Source organism: Poecilia latipinna, unplaced genomic scaffold (assembly GCF_001443285.1).
Source record: "Poecilia latipinna isolate Pla-1442-1.1 unplaced genomic scaffold, P_latipinna-1.0 Scaffold813, whole genome shotgun sequence".
In the NCBI taxonomy this organism is placed as follows: domain Eukaryota; kingdom Metazoa; phylum Chordata; class Actinopteri; order Cyprinodontiformes; family Poeciliidae; genus Poecilia; species Poecilia latipinna.
In genome coordinates, this window is record NW_015113429.1 from 41,923 (window position 1) to 65,213 (window position 23,291).

General features: G+C 37.7%; 1 protein-coding gene across 3 annotated transcripts; it reads right to left on the bottom strand.

Annotated features, from left to right (window-relative positions):
- Positions 1 to 13,475: 13,475 nt before the first annotated feature.
- adm2a (adrenomedullin 2a) lies at positions 13,476 to 22,662 on the bottom strand. 3 transcript variants are annotated; one of them, XM_015047190.1, is made up of 3 exons: positions 22,559 to 22,662; positions 22,056 to 22,315; positions 13,476 to 16,651 (listed from the first exon to the last, which is right to left on the bottom strand). In XM_015047190.1, the coding sequence occupies exons 2-3, from the start codon at positions 22,151 to 22,153 to the stop codon at positions 16,240 to 16,242; spliced, it is 510 nt and encodes a 169-aa protein (XP_014902676.1). In that variant the 5' UTR covers positions 22,154 to 22,315; positions 22,559 to 22,662; the 3' UTR covers positions 13,476 to 16,239. The 3 variants fall into 3 exon arrangements, with proteins under 3 accessions (XP_014902676.1, XP_014902677.1, XP_014902679.1); XM_015047191.1 differs by having other exon boundaries at positions 22,056 to 22,228; positions 22,559 to 22,656; XM_015047193.1 differs by having other exon boundaries at positions 22,056 to 22,219; positions 22,559 to 22,649.
- Positions 22,663 to 23,291: the final 629 nt, after the last annotated feature.

Sequence of the window (23,291 nt, forward strand, 5' to 3'; positions counted from 1 at the left end):
AGAGAAGCCCAGGGGGGGGTCAAGAGATGGTGTCTGGAAAAAAATAAGAAAGTTAAAAACCTTTTATGATGTTAATTGGAAGCACAGGGATTGAAGTTCATTGATGTGATTGTAATGTAAAAGGATTAGAATGCTCCACATCAGCAGTAGGGATCAGCAGAAAATCCTCCTGGTCCGCCGTGAGAGAAAGGCTGTGAGGAGACGATGTGTGAAACGGCACGTATGCTGCTCACAGCTGGCAGCCAGGAGGGGGGGGGAGCACAGCCTCTCTTTGTGTGTGTGTGTGTCTAGGATGGGAGTGTGAGCATAAATGTGCTACAGTGTGTAGGCAATACAACAGATACATGCTGGAGGATGTAGGTAACAGGTCATTTAGGATAATCAGTTTAGGTGTCATTAGTATAGATGTGTATGTGGGTGTGTGTGTGTGTGTGACTGGAGTCACGTTTAGCTTTGAGGTGGTGTGTCATCACTGCCACTGGTAGTCATCAGACTACCTCAGCCCAGCTCAGTTTTCGTTCCTCCTGAAGTTTCACAGTCACAGAAAGTGAAGAAAGTCTTTTTGTTTTGAAATATGTGACTAAGAGGTTTGTGAAATAACATTAACTCAAGATGTCTCCGAATTCTGTTTTTGTCTAAAGTCTATTAGCAAAAGAAAAGAAATGTAGAAAACATAAGCAGTGTGAAAATGTTCAAATGAGTGAACCAACTGAACCAACCTTCATTTGGACAAAGTTCAGCTTTCACTTTTATTTTCTGGCCTGAACAGGAAGGACCTTATCTGACTGAACTGAAGTAGCAGTTCAAAAGTTTTCACACCACTTTTCCACAGTACAAACACAACCTGTGTGTAATTAGCACTGTATGAGACAAACTGACACAAAATAAGGAAAGAAAATGCTAAATGTTTAAGAAAAAAAATGTTAAAAGACGAAAAACTAGGAAAATTTAGAATAAATAACGAACAAAAACCTTACAAAAAACATTACAGGGAAAGCAGAGAGCCAGAGGAGAACAGGTTCGGCCCAGGTCCAAAATCCTGGGTTCAAATTCCGTCCTCGGTGCCTTTGCTGCATGTCTTTCCCATCACCCCTGTCTGTTGGGTTGATGTCAAAACTAAAGGTCATTAAAAAAATAAAAAAAATAAAAAGTAGCTGCCATGGTTACATGTAGCTGTTGGGCTTGGGATGCACATGGAGTAGGAGGAAGAGGTACGTTTTTAGACTTTTAATGAAGATTAAAAAATAAACATACAGGTAGGCAAGGAATGAATAACCAGGCATGGTACAAGCGGGTAAACACAGGAAGAAACAGAGAGTGGCAAGAATGAACAGGACAATCCAGGACTGAACTGGAGAAAGTTTAATACGGGAAGATTGATTACTAGAACAGAAACAAGATTATGAAGAGAGAGCAGCTGAGAGGAGAGACCTCAGGCAGACTGAGGAGGAAATGCACAATGATCAAGTTAAAAGTCGGAGAATAAAAAAACTCATCAGAAAACAACAAAGTGAACTAATGAGAAACAGGCTAATCATTAATTTAAAAAATTTAACTCAGAAAAAGTCAAAACATCCCCAGGATATGACAGTAACTTCCACTAAGCCCACAATGCTTTCATTTATTGGTCTGATGGAATATTTTAATCTTAAATGTAATGTTAGCATCAGATGTGAGCAGAAATAGACCTGCACTCTCTGGTACCTCATGAACTTTCTGAAAGTCTAAATTTAGTGAGCATTGTTTCAGTTAGTCGGACTTCACCTGCTGGGATGTGGGGCAGCAGGTCAACGCTGCAGACGTGCAGACCGGTCTGATTTTCTCCAGCCCCAGTTGCCCCAGGGGGATCACTGATCGGAAAGGGAAACTGGTTTTTTGTGCTCGATTCCACCCACACATGTGAGTTTGAAACAGAAACCAGCTCAGGTCTAAACACAGACTCAGGTAGGGTTTCCTAGCAGCCTTTGTGTAAATTACACAGCTGAGGGGATTCTCTGCATGTTCCCGACTATATTCATGTTAATACTTTTCAAACTCGCTTTCTAAATCCTTGCTTGCTTGCTCTTGCTCAAATCAGTTTTATTTCTGTCTCAGCAAGAACTTAGCAAGAGCACATAAAAAAAAGCCGCAGGATGTGATTTCTGACAGCAGAGTCAGAATTTAACCAGGCCAAAGGGCACAAAGGCTTTTGAAAGGTGATGAATAGAAATGAGGATAAGTGTGGATAGTTTTTTTACCTCTCTGTCTACTGTTTCAGACCATTTGAAGAAATGTTTAATTTCACAGATTATGTGTTATTATATCTACTAAAAGATGAAATTCAGGTGTTTTTTGTTTTATTTGACTAAAATTTTGTTTGCCCAGAAACAAACTGGACAATCAGCTTTTGCAGTTTGGGCAAAATTGGAGAAAATCAAAGTGCCAACCTTGCATTAAAGTATCATTATTTACAAAATACTGCAAAGTTAGCACTTTTAATGCACTTTCAAAGCAACTTTTAGAGCAACTTTGCATTAAAAGTGTTATTTACTGAATGACACTTCATGACTCCTTCATGTTTATGACAGGTGTCATGTCAGTCTTATGCACAGCCCGTCAAGTAAAGTGTTACCAGTTTATTTGTAAAGCACATTTCAGCTACAACGTACTTCAAGATGCTTTACATCATAAAACATAAAAAAACATCATAAACATATCATATAGCCAACAGTTGTGAAAACCAGCAAGAGATATTATATTTTGACATTAAAAACATTGACTTTGACTTTCACCGACACTCTCTCTGAACAATCTGATTTTGAGCTGTTCTGCAAAGAGGAATGTGCAAAATGTTCAGTTTTTGGAAATACAAAGCTGCTAGAAAAAAGGCAGTGCTGAAAAAGATTGACATTAAAAAAAAAATCGTACGATTACCACACTTTTAGTTGTTCAATTCTTTTTAAAAATTATCAGTCATTTTCATTCAACTTAATTAGCTGCTGCTTCATGTTCTTTAAGTGATTTACCGCACAAAATTTCATCAAAATTGTAATTGTAATTGTAACATGGCAATATGTGGGAAAAACCTCATAGAATATGAATAATGTACAATATGAAGCAATATAGAAACTACCCTAACTTGAATAAGCATTTATTAGAATAGACTTTCTAGTATGTAAAGGCTCTGTGAGCTCAAGCAAAGGGTCCAATCCAAGTTTACATCACATGAACTGGAGGCTGAGAATGGAGAGATCAGTCTGAAAGCCTTGACACAATCTCTTATCGAGTAACATCCCAAACTGTTTTCAGCTTGCAGATATCTGCTGCGCATGCTGTTCTGCATATCTAACATGAGTGGGTCGGTGATATTTGGTGCAGAGAAATGTGTCAGACAGTAGAACCGCTGCCAGGCTGCAGGTTTCTCTCATTAGATCATCCACAGATCACCAAACTCAGCATCTGTACTTTAAATTCATCTGTTAATCAGGACAAATACTCAACTCTAGAGGTCATTTGATTTCCTCCTGGAACTGTGGTGATTTCAGTCAGATGTGAACGGATAAACAGTTTACTTGTCATATTATCACCACTTAATCCATCAAAAATAGGAAAATAAATAAATAAATAAATAATAGAGGATAAAGTTACCATATTTTCCGTACTACAAGGCGCACCTAAAAACCTTCGATTTCCTCAAAAGCCGACAGTGCGCCTTATAATCCAGTGCGCCTTATATATGGACCAATATTGAGCCACAACAGGTCTAACAACTACGGTAAGCAGCCGCCGACTTCATTTTCCCACGTAGAAGAAGCAGCGCGCGGTGCATGCTGGGATAGTTGTCAGAACGCTGGTTTGTAATCTATTAATAAAGTTTGACTGACCTATGTACCTACCGACCGTCTAGAATCATGTCGTCTGCAGATCATTTAGCACCACGTTCTTTACGAACATGCTGTGCGCAAACGGAAAAGGGTGACCATCTTCAGGCCACGCCCTGGCCCAGTCGCGGAAGGCTCTCGCCGACTAGAGTCGGACTGTTTTGTTGACATTCTATTTAGTGCAGCTCCATCTAGTGGATGCATAACGTAACTCCGGTGCGGTGCGCCTTACATATGAAAAAATGATTTAAAATAGGCCATTCATCCGGTGTGCCTTATAGTGCGGAAAATACAGTACTCTAAATTTATTTCAGTGTGGCCCTTTGTAGCAAGCTCCACATGCAACATGAACTTTTAAATCAACATATTCTTTCCATTTTGAATGAATACCAACATTGACTTCAGTCCTCATGACACTTTATATAAGAGCCATTCAATCATTTTTCATGCAATTTTAGCAATTATACTATATATCTTTTTTTTTCATCCAATATATGCAAATTGTAGAATAACTGTACAAAAAAAGAAACATCTTCATGTAACATAAAAAATCATCAAAAATGGAAGGGTATTCAAAAATGCTTTTGAAATGGGAGATATAAACACAGAACAATCCTCGAGGGACACAGATTGTACTGTTTAGCTGGAAAGTCATTTTTAAAAAATGCTTAAGAAAAATAAAATTGAGAAAATATAATGTTCACCTCAAAATCATATAACTGTATGGATCAACACAGCCAAAACTAAAGAAAAAAAACACGCACAGAAAATGTCAAAGCACCCAGAGGAGTTGATTGTCCCTTTGTACTCAGAAGACAGATTTTCAGATTTCCTGCTCAGAAGTTTAACAACAGCGCCCCCTATAGTCAGAACTCTGAAGGAGAAAGTCACATGTTGCAGAGCAGTCCTGAATTCAGGGCTCAGTGTGGATGATGTTTTCCTATGTTATATGATTGTGATGTTAATAAATAAACTCATATATTTGCATCAAATTATTTGTCAGCTTTCGACAAATAATTTTCCTAAACAATAATTTATCATACATTAAAACAAGGAGTTTCATTTAGTTCTTAGTGCTATGATAAGAACGTGCCATTCAAAGCCTGAGAAATCTTTATAGGGTACTAATTTAATCAAAGTGTTCATTTATTAATCAAATTAACTACATTTATGTATTTTTACTGATAAAATATAAATAACAAACTGACTAACATAAATACAAGTAATAATTATGAAGACCAAATAATCTACATCTACTGACAGGAATAAATGCCGAGATCTGAAGTTATCAAAGAACCCATCAAAATATTTTACAATTTCTTTAACATGAACATTTTCAATGCAATAATGTTGAGAAACATTCTATGTATTAAACAATCGTAACCATTCAAAGGCAGCACACTCAGTGTAAATTGTGGCACAATCATTTATAATAATCACAACAGAATATGTAGCGTAGCACTCTTGCTAAAATAAAAAATAAAAAAGACAGGTCTGTTGGTAAAGCAGAGACTCTAGCAGGCTGCTGATCTGGAGCCCTCCAGGCTTCACTGCCACTAAAGTTCCCTGCAAAGATGGAACTGGGAATGACAGCCTGGTTGTCCTGAAGAGCATTTGAAGAGTTAAAATGGTAACTGAGTGTAGAACAGCATAAAAAACGTAACAAAAGTTGCTGGTGTAAACTATTTACAAGCATGACAGTTATTGACTTGAGTTATTGAGTCATAAAATAACAAGGCGACATAAGGATCTTACCTATCCTTTTTGGATAGGTAAGATTCTAACCTTTGGTACTCAGATATAGTTGGTAGTCATGACCTTATGCTATGAATCAACAGTGATAAGTGATTTTGAGTTGTTTTTTTTTTTGTTTATTTTGTTTACATATCCTGGCAAAGAAAGCATGTGGTTGCCTTTCTCAAAAACAGATAAAAAATGGCTCAAAGAAAACAACAGGGATTCTGAAATGTAAACAGCCTCCAAATTTCACAGATAACAATTATCTGATACCTGATGGCATGTCTGGGAGCCACATCCCACATCCTAACATCCAGATCCCAACTGTTCCAGTCCACATTTCAGTTCCGATGCTTCCCACAGAGACAGGATAACGCTGAGTTCACCCACCGAGGTCCCTCTGGGGGTCCCTCTGGCCAGGTGTTGCTTCAGATATTCCTTTTTGACTCCTTCTGCTCTGCACTATCCTTAGTGCTTATGATCACTAAGCATAAATGTTAACCAATTCTGCTGTCAGCATGCAATTCATTTGGATGTGATGTCATTCCCAGATTTCAGCTTGGACCTCAGAGACGGTAGATTTGTATTGGTAGCCACTGGAAATTCATCCGTCCAGGTTTTTCTGTTAGGCATTCAGTAAAATGCCTAACAGAAAATCAAAGCACTGAGAAAATGCTTTGATTTTAAATCACAGGTTCCAAGCTTCAGTTGTTGAGGGCCAATGTCTGACGCCTTCTGTGGTTCAATAAACCTGAGTCACAGTATTAGGTCATTACTAGGCCGGCCACAATAACAGGCCTAGAGGACGATAAATCGTCCCAGAAGTTATTGCGATAAATGATAATATTGTTGTTATGAGACCAGTTTTAAGTAATGTAATGATAACGGCATAACAATGCAAGAACACTCATTGAGTAATAAACTTTAAGTTCTAATAAACATTTAACACTGGAACTGGAAGATACTTTAAATATCCAAAATAAATAAACAAAACAACAGAAGGGGCTGGTTGAGAGCAATGCTCCAGACTGAAGACTTGTAATCCAGTTTTTGGTAGAAAGAAATGCAAATGAAAATTATTGAGCTTGTTTTAATTTATCATTGTTTTGTTGCTTGTTGCGACAGGCCTAATCATTAGCAGGACTTTATAGAACTTGAGTCCATGATGTGGTAATTCAATCCTTTGATTCAGGTGTGTTTAACCTGGTCTTTGAAGAGAGAAGTGCCACACCCATTCTTTAAATATTCACATGTCAAAAAAAAAAAAAAATCACTGAATCTACTAAAATATTGTAAATGGGTGGATTTTAGTCTCAACAGAAGTATTTTCTGAGGCGTTTCTCAGAAAACGTTTCTCAGAATACTTTTTACGTCTTTTATTTTCTCTTCCAACTCATTTAATGAGTCACATCTTTGTTTTTACTGAGCGTCTGTAGCAACACTCTGAATAACTGTTATTTACAATATAAATTATACTGCCATGTTATTATTACTGAGAATCATGTTTAACAGCTTTCATATTTATTACATTATTTTAGTTTATTAGTAATATAATATAACTAATATATTATATTAGCCATATAATATATTAGGTATATATCTGAAGCAACCTGCTGTTGCTTCAGATATTCCTTTTTGACTCCTTCTGCTCTGCACATAAATTCCATCTGCATTCCTACAAAGCTAAATGCACAGCACATATGTATGTGTGCATTTGGCTGTGTCTTTGTCAGAGACAAAATAATCTTGGGGCATGCACTGAGCCAGGTGCTAAGTTGGTCTCTTGGAATGTAAATGTTAGGACATTTAGATGAAGTGAAAGTGGTCCAGAGTCTTCTGTGGGCAGGGACAGGAGGTGTGGACAGTGTCCCTGTCTTTCCAGACTGGAGATGGCAAATGAGAAATAAACAATATGTTTAAGTAGCAAGAGAGTAGTTTTTATCTTTCATTAAGATCAACACAGGTATTATATACTCTAATTGAAGATTTCAGGATCAAGTAGACATTATACAATCAAACAGTTATGAAACCACCTGTGTCATAGGGCTGACTGTAGGTTAATGTGTGTGAGGTGGTTTGTTTTGGGTGTGACACACTGGTGACCCATCCAGAGTGAACCCCACCTGTTGCTGCTGGAGCCTCTGCATATACATCTATTTGAGCTCAAAATCCTATTTTGGTAGCAGGATAACTAGGTGCTTCCCAAATGTATTCATTCTCCACTGAATCATTTTTTCAGTTTGTTAGATTACATTCACAAACTTCAATGTCTTCACTGGAATTGTCTGTCATGGAAAACACAAAGAAATGCATCACTGTGAGGTAGAAGGAAAATTATATCTGGTTGTCAATTCTTCTAGCAATGAAAATTTTGAAAATTGTGACATACATATATATTCAACCCCTTAACTCTGTTTACCCTAAATAAAATTCAATACACTATTTGCCTTCAGAAGTCCACCTGAGTGGCTTTTGGTTTCAAAATCAATCCAGCCGTTTAGTGCAGGCGAGGTCAGGGAGAAGGGTATGGAAAGGTTTGAAGTAAGGATAGGGAAAAAAAATCTCCCAGAGCACCAATGTATCATCTTGAAATAGAATAGTTATGACACATCTGCAAACAAAATTTAAGAGCTTTCTTGTCCTAAAAGGCTGGAGCAGACCAGGGCTTGCAGGAAGAACTTTATTGTTCTTGCTGCAGTCCATATTTTTATTTGGATGACCTTGCATTTTAAACTTTGTTGTTCTTGCTTTTTCTTCAGTTTTACATTAAACAGAGGTTCGTCAGCGATTCTCTGAGTGTTGTTAAATTCATGGTGTGTTTATGGAATGAAGAAAGATAAATTACAGTTCTTGTCTTCTTTCATTCGTTATTGTGGTTAGGTGAGGATGTGATTTAGACTTTCCTACTCGACTTTATCTTTTCTCTGTAGCCTGATTGTGACCTCAGTTGGAGACTTTTCACACTCAGATCAAAGAGTGAGCCAACTCCCATGTGTGTTTGAGGAAGACAGAATCAAGATTGAAAAGTAAATGGTGACCTGGGTTCCAGGTACTTTTGTTCTCCTCCCCTTTGCAGGTGTTGCTGATCTGTTGATTTGAAGAGCAGAGTATTTGAACCTGGCTGTCTCTCTGTCTAGCGGGTCGCTTTCAGCGTCCTCTCTGCCTCTTGGTGCTTGTGTTGCTCTGCTCCCCTCCTCTTGCACATTTGAGTTTGTCTTTCTTTTTGCACCTCTGCACTTCCGTATTCACTCACACAACACATCCGAGCTTTTGCATTACGCCAGTGATACCGACTTTCACAATCCATTGTAGTTTGTGTTAATATTCCTTTTTCTGCATCTTATCCACTGCATGGTCTCCCACTTTTGTTATGACCTTGAGTCAGTCTTATCAATGTATCATAGGCAGGTTAACAGACATATCTACTGGAGGAGAAATAAGTCACTCAGAAAAGGTTGATTATCATCCAGCGCTCCTTAAAACTCCAGCAGGTGATCAGGTGATTGCAACCAGGTGTAACAGACTTTGACATTGCTGATGTGCTGGAGTGCATCTTGCTTGAGATGTGCACTCATGTTGAAATAAATCTTCATTGTGCAGCAAACCCTTACTTGCACTAAATTGGAAATAATTTAGAAAAATACACTGAATTACAAGGCTTTACAGAACAATGTGCTATTGTTGACTTTACATGTAAGATTATAATTACATGATTATAGCAATAATAGGTGGTTATCTAAAGCAGGCTAGCCTGAGGCATGAACTGAGTCTTACACCATTCCTGGTATTGCATCAGTTGGAAGATAGAGGTTGTGGAAAAGCCTATCGAGTTCAACCTGTAAGAAAAAGAGAAAAAACATGGTTGTACTTAAGGGATCAGCTTAATAATGAGTAAAAAAGGCAACAGCTTTGTCATGCAGTCCACAGACTTGTATTAAAAGGTTTGCAGGAAGCCCAAACTCCTCCCGTCTGCAGATGGCATCCCAAGCAGAACTCTGTGAGCCTCAGACATTCTTTACAGCATGACTGAGCTGTAAGCTGTTCCAACAGCTTTATCCCTGATTGGTTCTTGGTTTTCATGATGCTGTTTGTCTCTAACAAACCTTTTGAGTTCTTAAAGGAACAATTGCACCTATACTCAGATTCAATTAGACACAGTCCAATGTGCTTCTGCAAACATGACTGTGACTTAATGGAAAAAATTGCTTCTTTGTATTCGTGTGTTTAAAGAACCTTGTTCCAAAAGTCTTGTGGTTGGCTGAGATATAACTTTCCACACCAAAGTAATGCTGTCATTTTCTTTTCAGAGGAGACAATCATCCCGTTCTAGACAAGCAGCCACCATGCAAGTCACAAGGGTGTACTTACTTTTTGCACATACTTATTCCATTGTGGCTTGCTCTTTGTTTTATTAAAGAATGACAGTGTGGAATCTGGCATGTATTTTTACATACTTGAGGTTTCATTTAAATAACTTTAGCTACTGGTAAATCACATTCATGGTGTGTCAGCATATGACTGGGGTTTTTGGTTAATGTTGGTTAAAATGATGATTGCTTTGTTCCAGGGAAATATAAAAACAGTTTCCAGTTCCTACAGGTCCTCAGTGTTTAAGTATTTCCCCTGAGGAAATACCTCAGCAAGCATTTCCAGCTAGACAGAGAAACAAGTTCAGCTTGGTGTGTGATTTGTGTTCCAGAATTTATTACTTCAAAGACACAATCAGAGCCAAAACTAGTTTAATGTAGTTTTAAAAATAGAATAGAATACAACAGAATAGAATAGAATAGAATATATCTCATTTGTCAAACTTGAATGTTTCAGATTGTTAAACACATTTTAATCTCAGGCAAAAAATAAGGAAAAATAAATTCAGTTTTCAAATGAGAATTTCTATTAAATAAGCTTTTCTGAAGCAACCTGGCCCTTCATAGAACAGTAACTGCTGTCATTGTTAAAACATTAACTAACTATAACTAACTTTTTTTTTGAAATCTGAGTTTCATTTCATTAACTACTTTGACATTTAGTGTAAGAAAACCCAAAATTAAATAGAACCTGTCTAACAACATGAAGTAGGTTAAAATATTTCAAAAAGCTTTATACTAGATTTAAAGAAACATGAGAACAGCTGAAGAATAAAATAATTGACATCAATCAGTCTGTGTTATTTCTCTGTGATTTCAACCTTCATAAACTAAATGCTGAGTAACAACATTGAGAGACAGCTTGACAGTTTGTGACAATATCTTCATATTCACTTGTTTGAACCTCTGCATGCTTTTATCCACTAACTGCTGTGGAAACTTAACAGGAGTAAACCTTGTGCAAATCTGCCATGTGTCAAATACTGTTTGGTTTCCATTAGGCAGCCAGAACAGCTCCCTGTGAGTTTCCACTGGGCTGGAAATCGCTGCAATAAGTCATCTATACATGGGATCACAAGACCTGACCAAACCCTTCATTCAGCTGGGGGTTTTAACTGTTTTCCCGCCTGGCATCGCCTGCTAAAGTTTAAATGGTAAAAGAAAGTCTCATTTTAAGATCAAGGAGTGGACAGCATCCAGGGTGGACAGCATGACAGACTGCTAGGTGGACAGTCAGTCTCTTTGGTTTTCAGTATTTATGAAGTGTTAAAACTTCAGAGCCAGTGCTTTTAATTTGAACTGGCATATAAAGCTGGCTATTTTTGAAAGAAGCAGTGTTGCCCAGATGACTATGGGCATGGTGCCTTCCTGACTACCAGGAAAAAAAAAAAATATTGTCCAATCACCATTTTTTTTAAATCCCACAGTCTTTATAAGGTAATAAAAGGTTTTAATGCACTTACTTTGTCTCTTCCCATAAAATGTGTTATTACTGATAAATGCCATTTTTATGAATTAGAAAATGGTACGTACAAAAGTCCCACCCTTTCACATGTGGTATCATTGAAAAGCCCTAAATGTCCTCTCCAGATACCAAAAGGAATTAATTCAGTTGAATGCAGGGGGTGGGAGATATTCAAGTTTAGAAATGTCCTCTACAGAGGACAAAAATGAACTACTGGAGGATATTTTTAGATGATGGATTGACCAGAGCTCTGTGAGATGCCAAAGCTTGGATGTTGTTTCTGTCCTTAAACCTGTCTAGAACGTTTTCCCTAGCCTTGACTTGCCTAAGGAGTGAATGTGTCAGTTGATGGTTGTTAGTCTCATGTGTCTGTTCTTTGCCAAATGAGAGACCAGGGTGTTCCTTGACTCCTGCATTATAAGCACTGGAGATAGGCACCTTTGTGTTTTTTATTTTTTGTTTGGATGGTAATAAAAATGACTGGAATAAATTAACTGTTCCCCAATTTGCAGCTGTGCAGCATCTCTTAAAGATCCTGAACATGATTCCTTCTTCACACAACATGGCTGTTCTTAGATTTCTGTAAGAAACAGAAAAAAATTTACAGAAGCGTCAGTTGATCTTCATTGTATCCTCACACTTAGGGACTTACTTTAAGGTCAAAGCCATATTTTCTATGTGCCACATTGTGTTGAATGTGGGAGTCTCCATTGGGGTTACAGCCAGTGTGAGTGAGTACTTCCATCTGCTGCAGGTTTCTAACAAGGAAGTGTTTTGTTCAAAATTCATCATTTCCAGATTTACAAGTGAAGTGGATACCAGCTCAGCTTTAACACTAAAGGGGCTAAATGGGTTACAAGTATTTCTTCCAACAAGTGCAACTTTATTTGCTGTGGAATTTGAAAGATCAAGTTTGATTTACAATTGATTTAAAATATTTAGAACGTAGTTAACTTTAATAAGAATCATGGGAGCCAAACATTGGAAGCATGTGATGTGCAAGGCAGGGATTTGACCTCTTGACAGGAATTAACCGGACTTAATGGAAAGTGACATCCACCTCCCGAAGCATTTGGCTCCAAGAAATATGTCAAAAATTACCCTTTTAAAGACCTATCAAGGGTTGACAAATTCATTCGTCCCCTTTTACCCTTCAGCACTCTTCCCCTGAACTCCGCCCCCTCTGGATACCAAATCCTGGTCTTGCTTTTGGTCAGACTCCCTCCATCATTCATTAACCCTGTTCTGTCATACACACTGATGTAGCAGCTATCAGATCATGTCCTGATCCCTCCATGTCTCATTCACAATGTCCAATGCCCTCCATCAGCCTTCATCATGTAATGATTGACTTTAGTTGCAACATTTGAGACGTTGTTTCCAGGTCAAAGGCCTGGAAACCTGGAGAAGAGGGATCACATCCTGAATGTCTTTATAGTACCTTTCAAAATCAGTCACAACTCTTAAGCTTCCATTAGATTAAATGGTGATAATAGGTACTTTCATCAAAATAACATATAAAATAACATAATAACATATGACCATATGTGAAACATGGTGGTGCCTGTTCCATGCTGTGGGAAGTCTTTTTTTCTGCAGGAACACAGATGCTGGTCAGTTGATGAAAAGATGAATGGAGCTAAGAGGCAACCCTAGAACAAAACCTGCTAGATGCTGAAGAAGATTTGAGACTTCAGCTTCCAGCAGAGCCACCACCCTAAACCTAGAGCTACAGCAGGTATCTAATGGCTATCAGAACCTAATTATGTTTCAGTACGGTGCTGTCAGAATTCAGACCTAAAACTAACTGAGAATCTGGAGCAAAACCTTACAGCATAAGTTTACTGTCACTCCTCATTCAGTCTGACGGAGCTTGAGCTATTTTGCAGAAGAATGGGCAAAAATGTCAACTTTTAGATGAGCAAATGGATTTCATTCATAAACTCTTGAAATAACATTTTTCTTTAAACTTAATAAGGTTTTGGTTGTAACATGAAAAACTATGAAAAGTTTTGCACAAACATTTAAAATACACTCAGTACTCTGTCACTATACACAGTATGGTTCTTTATTTTAAAGACTGAAGAACATGGTCAAACAGTAACATTTCAACTACAGTCAGAAACTTAATTTCCACTATGATAAAGAACAATGGAAAAGATAAGATAAATAGTTCTCGGTGACATTCAGGCATTATCATACAAGATAAGTTAAATACTTAAATACATAACTTTCTTTAAATACAAAAGTATAACATATATTCACGAGTGCACTCAACACTCCTCACATCACAGGGGGCACACGTACATCTTCACAGACAATAAGACAACTTTTACAGGAAGCACCTCATCCTACTGTTGCTAGCTCTTCAACATTGAAATTCAAGTTGTAAAAAAACTGTCAACATGATTGCATTAAAGTGCTTTCCTGTGACCCTAAAGAAGAACACGTGACACTCAAATGTGAAAACAAGAAAACAAGTCTGCTGAGAAACTAACAGGAACATCACTGAACTCCTATGAATCTTAGTCATGGATAGCCTTGAAACACTGTCCGTGGTCTCTAACCGGAAGGCATCGACTGTGGTAGGGTTTGCTAACGCAACTCTGTATGACGCAATGTGTGACGTCCCAAAAACACACTGCGAAAGCAGAAGAGTGATAAGGCAAAACTCATCCAAAACAAATAGAATGGCTGAAAAGTTACATTTCGAGAAAGTAGAGAGATGTTTTTGTTTGTCATTTTAAAAGCCGTTTAATGATCTGTCACGAGACATTGATAAGCTCCGTTACAGCAGAGAGAAAGGCACGATTTACCTTAGTGAGGCTTTGAACACATTGAACACTACCACGATTTGACCAGGGTGGACAACAATAGATGGAAGATGGAAGAAATAAAAACAGTGGAAAATACATAAAGAACATGTTATCATATTATGTGGGTCACATACTGTAAGGCCACTCAGTCAATCAAGTATTTCCAGGTAGTTGGTGAGATTTTACTAATGCTGTTTCAAGATTACAGAAACCAATAGAAACTAAATAGAAACAACATAATAATAATAATAATAATAATAATAATAATAATAATAATAACAATAATAATAATAATAATAATAATATGAAGTGACTCACTTTCCTACTCAAACAGTACTCCAACTCTACTATCTTTGAAGGTTTATTAAAAAAGTTTACATCTAATTCTAATACCAATACCAAAGATGGACCAGTCAGAGTTTTGCAGGCCAACACTGACTTCCAGTTTTGACTGAAGTCTGACCTGTTGCTTCAAATTTTAACTGATTCTATTTTTGATTCAAGCTGCGTCTCAACCTCATGATTTAGGTAATATGGTGGGTGTGGAAACATTAGGATCATAACCTTGGCCTCATGATGGACTGGTGACTTCTCCAGATTGTTTCCCGCTACTTGCCCAGCTACAGCTGGCATAGAGCATAGTCTCTATGACATAACCCACTCGCTTGATGGTGGTTTCCTTAAATGGGAATTAAGTGGGTATAGAAAATGGAAAGCTGGATGGATGAGAACTTTAAGACTCAAACAAATTATACCATGGTGGACTAACAAGACCTTGTTTCCCAGCAATTCCTGGTCTATCATCCACCCACCATCTCAGACGCAGACATAAATAGAAGACAACAAAATGTCGGGGCATGCATTTTACTGGTGCCTGGCTATTTGTGTTCATATTTGAAACTAGGCACTGTACAGCTAGCATTTTGGTCAGCGTGGTTTTTGTTTCAAACCCACATCGTAACACCATATTACATAGTTGGAAAGTAAAAATGAAAGTAAATGTTTTACTAGGGTGTTTTACCTATTTCTGATTTGTCTACTTTCGCATCTTTGCTGTAGACTCGACTTGGATGACATAAGAGACTCAAGAGTTTAACTTTTAAGTTGTTGAAACCAGGAAGCCTAACCTCATCTGCTAGTCCACTAAACAAAGTAGCTTGTTGATACATTTTTAAAAAGTTCTTTTTCTGATTTGATCTAACTGCTAAAATACTTTTTAAAGTTATTTCTAGCATTTCATTGTTTTCACTCAAACAATGAAATGCTAATCAGACTATAGTGTTCACTTTTATTTTCAACTGTGTGAAGCACAAAATTGAAACAGAACTTTTCTTGACTGCATGCTGACTCTTATTTTCCTTTTCATGGGGTCTTAAATCACAATGTTTGCTGTAAGTCTTGACTGTGGATGATCTCAGATTAAGTTCAGCTACAAACTCAAGGACTGTTGTGGTGATCTGAGTTCATGTTAGACACAGTGTATGAACTTCAAAGCTGATGGAGAGGTAAAAGGGTTCACTTGACTGTTGAAAAGATATTCAGAAACACATTGATTTTGACAGTCTCCAGTTCATGGTCCAGCTTCTAATCCACATTAGGGGCTTAAGTTTGTGATCAGTGAAAAGCAAAGGAGCCAAAGCTATGAAATTCAGTTAGCAACAAGAAGTACTCCACTGAGTGGCACTGAAGACACAGCTCAATTCTTACTTTATCCAGATTAAAATGTCCCAATGTCAACTTTTGGCTTCCTTTTAGTATTCAAGCTGACAAATCCATAATGTTTTAATGTCCATATTTTCCTGTGACGGAGATGGTCGATCCTTGGAGTTGATTTGGTAAGTTCTGATCTTAAAATTTAACTTTAAAATCCACCAATCAAGTACAAACAGTAAAAGCAGGAGACTTCTAAAATAAGTCAAAGCTGGCTGTGCACTAGATTAATCCTAAATGCAAAAACTAGAACTACTGACAGACCTTCTATGGGGCTACCTAGCTCATCCATAACTATGAGGGCTCCTAGGGTTAATGGGGGATGATTCTTCCCTGCCGTTCTGACCGATGAGCTGATACAGACGGTGGCTGAGGTTCTGTACTTGGCAGGTTCCCAGGACACACCCCACTCTCTTAAACTGGAGATGCTGGTGGTGGTTTCTGCCCCCTTTCGAGTGTCCATGGCCACGAGATCTCTTAGCCCTTCTCTTGATCTGAAAAGCCTCATCAGGCTGTGCCCATGTCAGGCCAGGAGATGCCGTCCTCAAACTGGATGTCGGTGGGTGCCTCACAAGGCTTAACATCCATTTGTGGAGTTTGCTTGCTGCTGGAGATGCTGGGACAGTGTTGGACTGGCCTTCTGAGGGAGTGGAGAGCTCCTTTTCCTGGTCGATTGGTTCTTTTTGATGATTCAGTCTGGAAAGAAAAAAAGCCAGTTAAAAGGTGTTTCTTTAGGTTTTTGAAATATAAGTGTATTAAGCAAACAGTAGTGGATGAACAAAAGATAAAATGCAAAAGTAAGCAGGTAAATACACATATCATTGCAAGAAAAATTTTCAGCTAATCAGAATCTGAAATGGCCAAAATCACAATACTTTAATGCAGTGCTGGCAAACCTTGAATGCAGACATTCATGTAATACTTGCCTTCAATTTGAACATTTCAGCAAACTGGGCATATCCACTGCACCAAGTCAGCAGTAGAAGTCTCCTCAAGCATTATGGTGCATCATGCCAAACCACAAAAAATGCTAAGAAATATTTTGAGGAACATTACAAAACCTCAAAAACTCCTGACACGGACAACGCCTCTTTATGGGTGGTTAAATTGCTGCCCATTTTCCGTACTTGCTAAGTCCTGTTAGCTGCACTGGGGAGACGGCAATACCATCAAGGAGGTACAACCCTAAGCATGAAGCCAGTCTGTTAGAGACCCAGAACAAAAACCTATATCGTCATGTGATGTTCTTTACATGCCATGATCAACTGGAATGTCCTCACACAGAATGGGGAGTTGAAGTCGTCCCACTAATATCAGTCCACTGAGACACATCGAAAAGTAGTCACAAGCGAGTAACAACTACAAACTGTAAGGGATAATAACGGATTTTTGAATGACTGTGATGTAAACTGTTAGAATACAAAGCAAAGCATTCAAGCACACACTGAGGGTCATGATCCAAAGACACATACAGAAGCTCATCATCAAACCAAAGAAAAAGAGACCCTGAGATTCCCAAACCAGACACCCTCCTTTCTGCAACTTCAAACCCTGTCCACAAACAGACCAATCACACTAGATACTGCTTATGTCTTGTGCTGAAATACAAACACAGTTCATAAGATCAGTATATCTTCCCAACTACATAATATTTTATATCACTGAGTAATATGAATGGGTTTCTTTTGAAAGAAGTACAAATTTTAGTCATGCATATCTCCTATTGTTTTCTTTGTAGGGTTAGGATCAGCTAATACTGTGAAACTTTTAGTAGGAGTACCAAACATCTGTTTACCTTTTGCATGTGAGCACAACTTTGTGCATTTCAATATGCCTGTCTCTTAATTGGGGCATAAAAATAAATAACCTTTTGATGCCTTGAATAGCATACTCCTGAGTCAGCCTTGGTTGCTACCTTTTTTACGTCGCCACCTGATTATTGTTGGCTTTTTGTTAAATAGGCAAGGGATCTTATTATCAAGAAACCTGATGAGACTTGTTTCAGTTTTGCTGAAAGGTTCCAGGGGAAACAGAACAAATATAAAGCAAACCAGTGGAGCTTTAGCTGTTCTTGTAATGAATCTGTGCACAGTAACGAGTTCCTTCAAGTTAAAAAGGGTATGTTTTTGATGTAACCATGTTATTTGGAGATCGTTTGACTTTTCGTTGATCCATGTATAAAACGTGTTTTCTGGAACGTGGACTTTGGGACAATTTCTCTGCTAGAAAGAACACGGTCAGCAAAGCAAGCAGAATGTTCTGGCCTCTCGGTAAACAGTAGAGACATCTCTACCATCTGCTCGTTGTTTGAACACCAGGTATCGTTCTTACAACTTGACCTGGTAGCTCATCAATAAGAGTCAAGCCGCTGAGTGTCTAACTTATCACCACCAATGGAAAAAGGGTTGAAAAAAAATGACTACACCTGGCAGACGAGAAGTAAACCTTCATAATTCTGTTGGAACACTACAGCTGAGCAAATGCATCATATGTTTGCTTTTCCAACTACAAGAAAAATTTAGCACCAAGTTGTCAGTGGCAGACACCACAGCTGTTCTAAATATACTCAGTAAAATGCTGACTCAACACAAGCACTCAGACTTTACTCCCACTGAGTGGCTGAAAACTGTGTACCATTGAAATGTTGTACAGTAATCTGGCAGAAAATGGAAGGTCAATGCTATTCAAACAAGTATGGTAGCCTGACGAGGACTCAGTTGCCAAAGACGAGGCTGTTGCTGGAGAGACAGTTGCATAATGGGATGCCGCAGACTATTTTCAGATCAGGCTTGGTGTGCCATGGTGCCACATCACCCATCTAAACAGTGGGACTAGTATTTAACTTACTGGACGCATGTCTTGTTTCTCTCTAACTGCAGTCACCATTGCATCTTGACACTAAAATTCATTGTGGATTTAAATTGGTAATATTTTGTATGACTCATACACTGACTCCACTGTTGCACAACACAGAACTATAATCTGCGGTGCTGATGATTCTAGCCCTGTGGTTTTGATAGTTGAAGTCAAAAGTTTAAACCGGAACGAGCCTTTGAAACCCTGTGATCAATAAACAAAACATTCAACCACATCATCAGATGAGTGCTGCTCTTCTTACATACACAGCACATGTAAAGTCACGCCTCTACAAAATGGGTTTCCATGTGGAAAGCAGCTCTTTATGGATGCCAGGGTTGGATTTTGGTCTAAGACGATAATCCAGAATGGAATTCTCCCCGTTTGGTCACTGCTTTCACCCTGCTCAACTGTAACTTTTCAGTCCCAAGAACCCATGCACAGAACACTGAAATACCTAACTTAAAATCCTTATATTGTTATTATAATTACTAATTAGATAATAATTACTATACTAATAGTAATTATTATAATTAATGGTTGTAATAATATTATGTTACAGGACACACCCTGTGTGGGATTAAATCTGTCTGTTTCTAAAGGTTGTCTGTAGCTCACTCTCGTTTTTCCCCATTAATGATTTAATGGGAAAAAAAAACATAACGTCATGTGACTTCACATGACGTTAAACAAACCTGGACTACAAGCACCCAGACTGAAGTCTCATGTTATTATGCCCTGATGCGAACACAGTGGGGCCCAATATGGGTCCAGGTGCAAATCTGTTTGGCATGTCCTTCATCTCAAAACAATGAGTCATTTAATCAGTAATCTGTATTGGAAAGTGCTCAACAACCAAAGCACAATTTAGCTTTGGTGGCACACCAAAGATATGTACTGATGCTAAAATGTGGGTGAAAGGTCATTGTTCTTAGCTAGAAATATGAGCTAAAACTGGCAAGTTTTGACATATTTTAGTGAGATAAATAAAGATAAAAAAAACTGGTTAACCTAAAAGAAGACATAAAAGGAAAAATACTTCAGCAGAAAATGAAGGGTATTTGCTGCATGTGATCAGAAAAACATGCAATCGCTCCTAGTTTGGCAAGCGGCAGTTCTGCATCTTAAGGACTTCTTTAGCATTACCTTATCAGGTTACAGAGACAGAACGTGGACAGAAAAAGAACATGGAAGGAATGACAGAAATCCACCCAGTGTCTAACAGGTGAAAGAAATGTAGAATAGTTATGTCTGCTGTTATTCTTCTGTCAGCATGTGATGTTAACAGGACATCATGTGCTCAACGGAACTGGGAGTATGAATTTAGTGTCATAATAAGAAATAATAAGAAAGCAATGGAACATTTACGACCAATTATGCTCGAAAGTGGAAATGGCAGACTGGATCAAACTGGGAAAAAGACACATCTTTAGGGATAGCGGAGGGATTAGGACTCTCTTGTTAAGCGGAGACGAGATGGATTGAGGGGATTAAGGTGCTGGGCAGGTGAAGGTTTCAGCAGCAGATGTTCAGCGCTCGCTCACACACATCAATAGGCAATGAGATGAGATGGTGCTGGGTGATAATGCTTTGCCTCCAATAGTTTTAGATCATCAGCACAGATGTTAGCTTTATTATTCTTCCAAACCCTCTTGCTTTATTGTGTCGGACATGTGAAGTATGCATAGTGATGAGGGGATTTTTCTCCAACTTTTCTTAATTATTTTAAAACTGGACACCAAAAAAGAGGAAAAATACAATTTTCAAAATTTTCTGAGTTATCTACGGGGTTATATTCATATTTTTTCAGTCACAAAGCTTTTTCATTTCCTACTTCAGTCAGAGACTGTTCAAACTGAGCATTTGCTTTGCTTGTTTCTGGTATCAAAGTGTAGAAAGCTTTTTTAAAGTTACAGTTTCAAATGTACAAATTTAATGATACCATTCCTACAGTTTAATCCCTTTGAATATAAAGCAAGTGAATGAGTGGAATTTTCTCTAGATAGATAAATAGAGAAAGGCAGCCTACAAAAAAGTGTACGTGTCTAATATATATGTAATATATATATATATATATATATATATATATATATATATATATATATATATATATATATATATATATATATATATATATATAAACTCACAAATGGATGGAAATACAGAAAAGTTGCCTCTAAAAAAAAAATGCATCGTCTTATCAGACTGTACCAGTAGAAGGCGCCATTTACACTCATCATCTACATTGCAACACAAGTTTGTATAGCTGCTGACCCCGCACACACATCAAACTGGGTCTGCAGGCTGTTACTAAGCGCTCTGGTTGTTGCCTAATCTCTTATGGTTGGGCTTTGTGACTAAAACCCCTGCAGTTTAAAAGGGCGGAAAAGTACAGGTATCGTCACATTCACAATAATCTATTATGGGGCTCCATTCATGAAAACAAACTGGTTTCCCCTCCTTGTGTAAGACGAATATGTCACACATGCTTTGGGGATTTAAGTGCGGAGGTATAGTACACTAGAAAATACAGTTCACTTCAACTTTAAATTCAGAATGTGGGTCATTTTTTATACTGGACCTGCTAAATTGTTGCTTTTTTAAATTAATATTATTTCACGTTAGAACTTAATCCATGACCTCATCAAATGCTGTATAATTTTTATAATGATAATTATTATAACCAGGAGTTTCGAACTATTGTGGTATTTTAAGCATTTAAAATATTCGCATTTTTTTTCACAATAATGTAAAAAAAAAAAAAAAAAGGAAGAAAGAAAGTGTTTTATTGTAGACAGCCTCTGACTTTGTAGAGCTCATTATCTGTAAACTGCACGACATAACAGCAACCACCTCCAAACACTCACACTCATGTGACTCTTTAGACACGCGGGCAGAAAATTAGAGTTAACCAAACTAGTAACAAACTTTAGTTAAAGTTCCAGATCTGTTACGCTCCACCACACCGGCAGAAAACCCATATTTTCAACTCTTTAAATTAAAAACAAGACAATTGCAGAGGTAGCTTGTTCCTACCCATTCCGCTTTAAGGTTTCCGACTTGCAGCACTTCCCGTGAACTAATTTGCCGTAAAGTAACAGGTGAGTAAATGTTTTTAAACTTAGCCAACCAGGTGTAGCTTTGTTTTATCGTCTAAAACAATTGTATTAGTGTGTTATTATACCGACAACAGCAGCGGAAACAGTAGTAAAGCGTTATTAGCCGGTGGTTAATCTTGTCGTACCTGTTTCCGTCAGGACGCTCCCCGGCCGGTGAAGCCGACAGCTGCTGGAGGGAAAGCAGGCTGATGCAATACACGACAAGCGGGAGGAAGGACCGCATCTCCGGATAAGCTTCAACTTTGTACACCCTCTCTCTGCAGGAGTTGGAGGGGGGCTACCTCACCGACTTTCAGCCCTCCAAAAATGGAGGGAGAGCAATAAATAAATAATAATAAAAAAAATTATAGCAAAACGTTGAAGCTGAGAATTCCAACTTGGGAAACTGGAAAAGAAAATAAAAGAAAGTCCATGTTTTTCTTTTTTTCTAAAAGACAATGATGGCAAAAAGCATATTTAAATATAGGCATATATTTAAATATGCCTTATACAAACTGAATTCTACATTATTTTTTGTTTCTGCAGAAACAAAAGTTAATGCAGAAACAAAATAAAAATAGAAAATCTTTGTCTGAAAGATTACCTATTTACACATAGTCCACACATTATGCTAAATAAATTGTCTTACCTTTAATGTAGAGCTCAGAGTATGGAGTCACTCAAAAGTCTTCTTATTCCCACGATTCCAATCCTGTTGGTCAAGATCAAGTTCCAATGTGAAGCTGAGTGCTGACTAACATAGTGGATTTAAATAGAGTGGGTGGAGTTAAAACTAACCAGTATTTAACATCCTTGGAAATTTGACTACTCTGTATTGCACTGATATAAATCCAGGAGATGCTATAAAAAATATTATAAATTGCATTCCATGCCCAAAAGCAATGTAACTTCTGAATCCTTAAAAGGAATGAGCTCAGAAGTAAACCAGCATTAAATAAAACTGAAAGCATAGAAGGCTTTCTCTGTAAAAAAAAAAAAAAAAAAATCAGCACAATAAATAGTTAAACCTGCTGAATAAGTTTAGTTCTAAACAGAACTAACAATTGAAACAGCTAAAACAGAAAAAAATTCTGTGTGTGGCAAGAAAATCAGAGATTTTCTTTGATTTGACTCATACATTTCAAAATCCTTAACACATTAATTTACAGGCTACATTATGTGAAAAGAGACACATTTTCTAATTTTATAAGCATACATTTTCTATGGGATTGTGTATTTTTCCGGAAAAGAGAGATTGCTGTAAAAGCTGAGTGGTAGAAGAAGCTGAAATCAACTCCAACAGGATTTTAAGAATGTTAAAGCTTTACAGTTTATTATAGTTTTGTTAAATTTGCTCTCGACTGAACATTAGCTGTAAAGTT

Coding starts and splice junctions, on each gene's coding strand:
- adm2a (XM_015047190.1), bottom strand. CDS start 22,153: ATGCGGTCCTTCCTCCCGCTTGTCGTGTATTGCATCAGCCTGCTTTCC. Junction 16,652..22,055: donor GAGCGTCCTGACGGAAACAG/GTACGACAAGAT, acceptor TTTTCTTTCCAG/ACTGAATCATCAAAAAGAAC.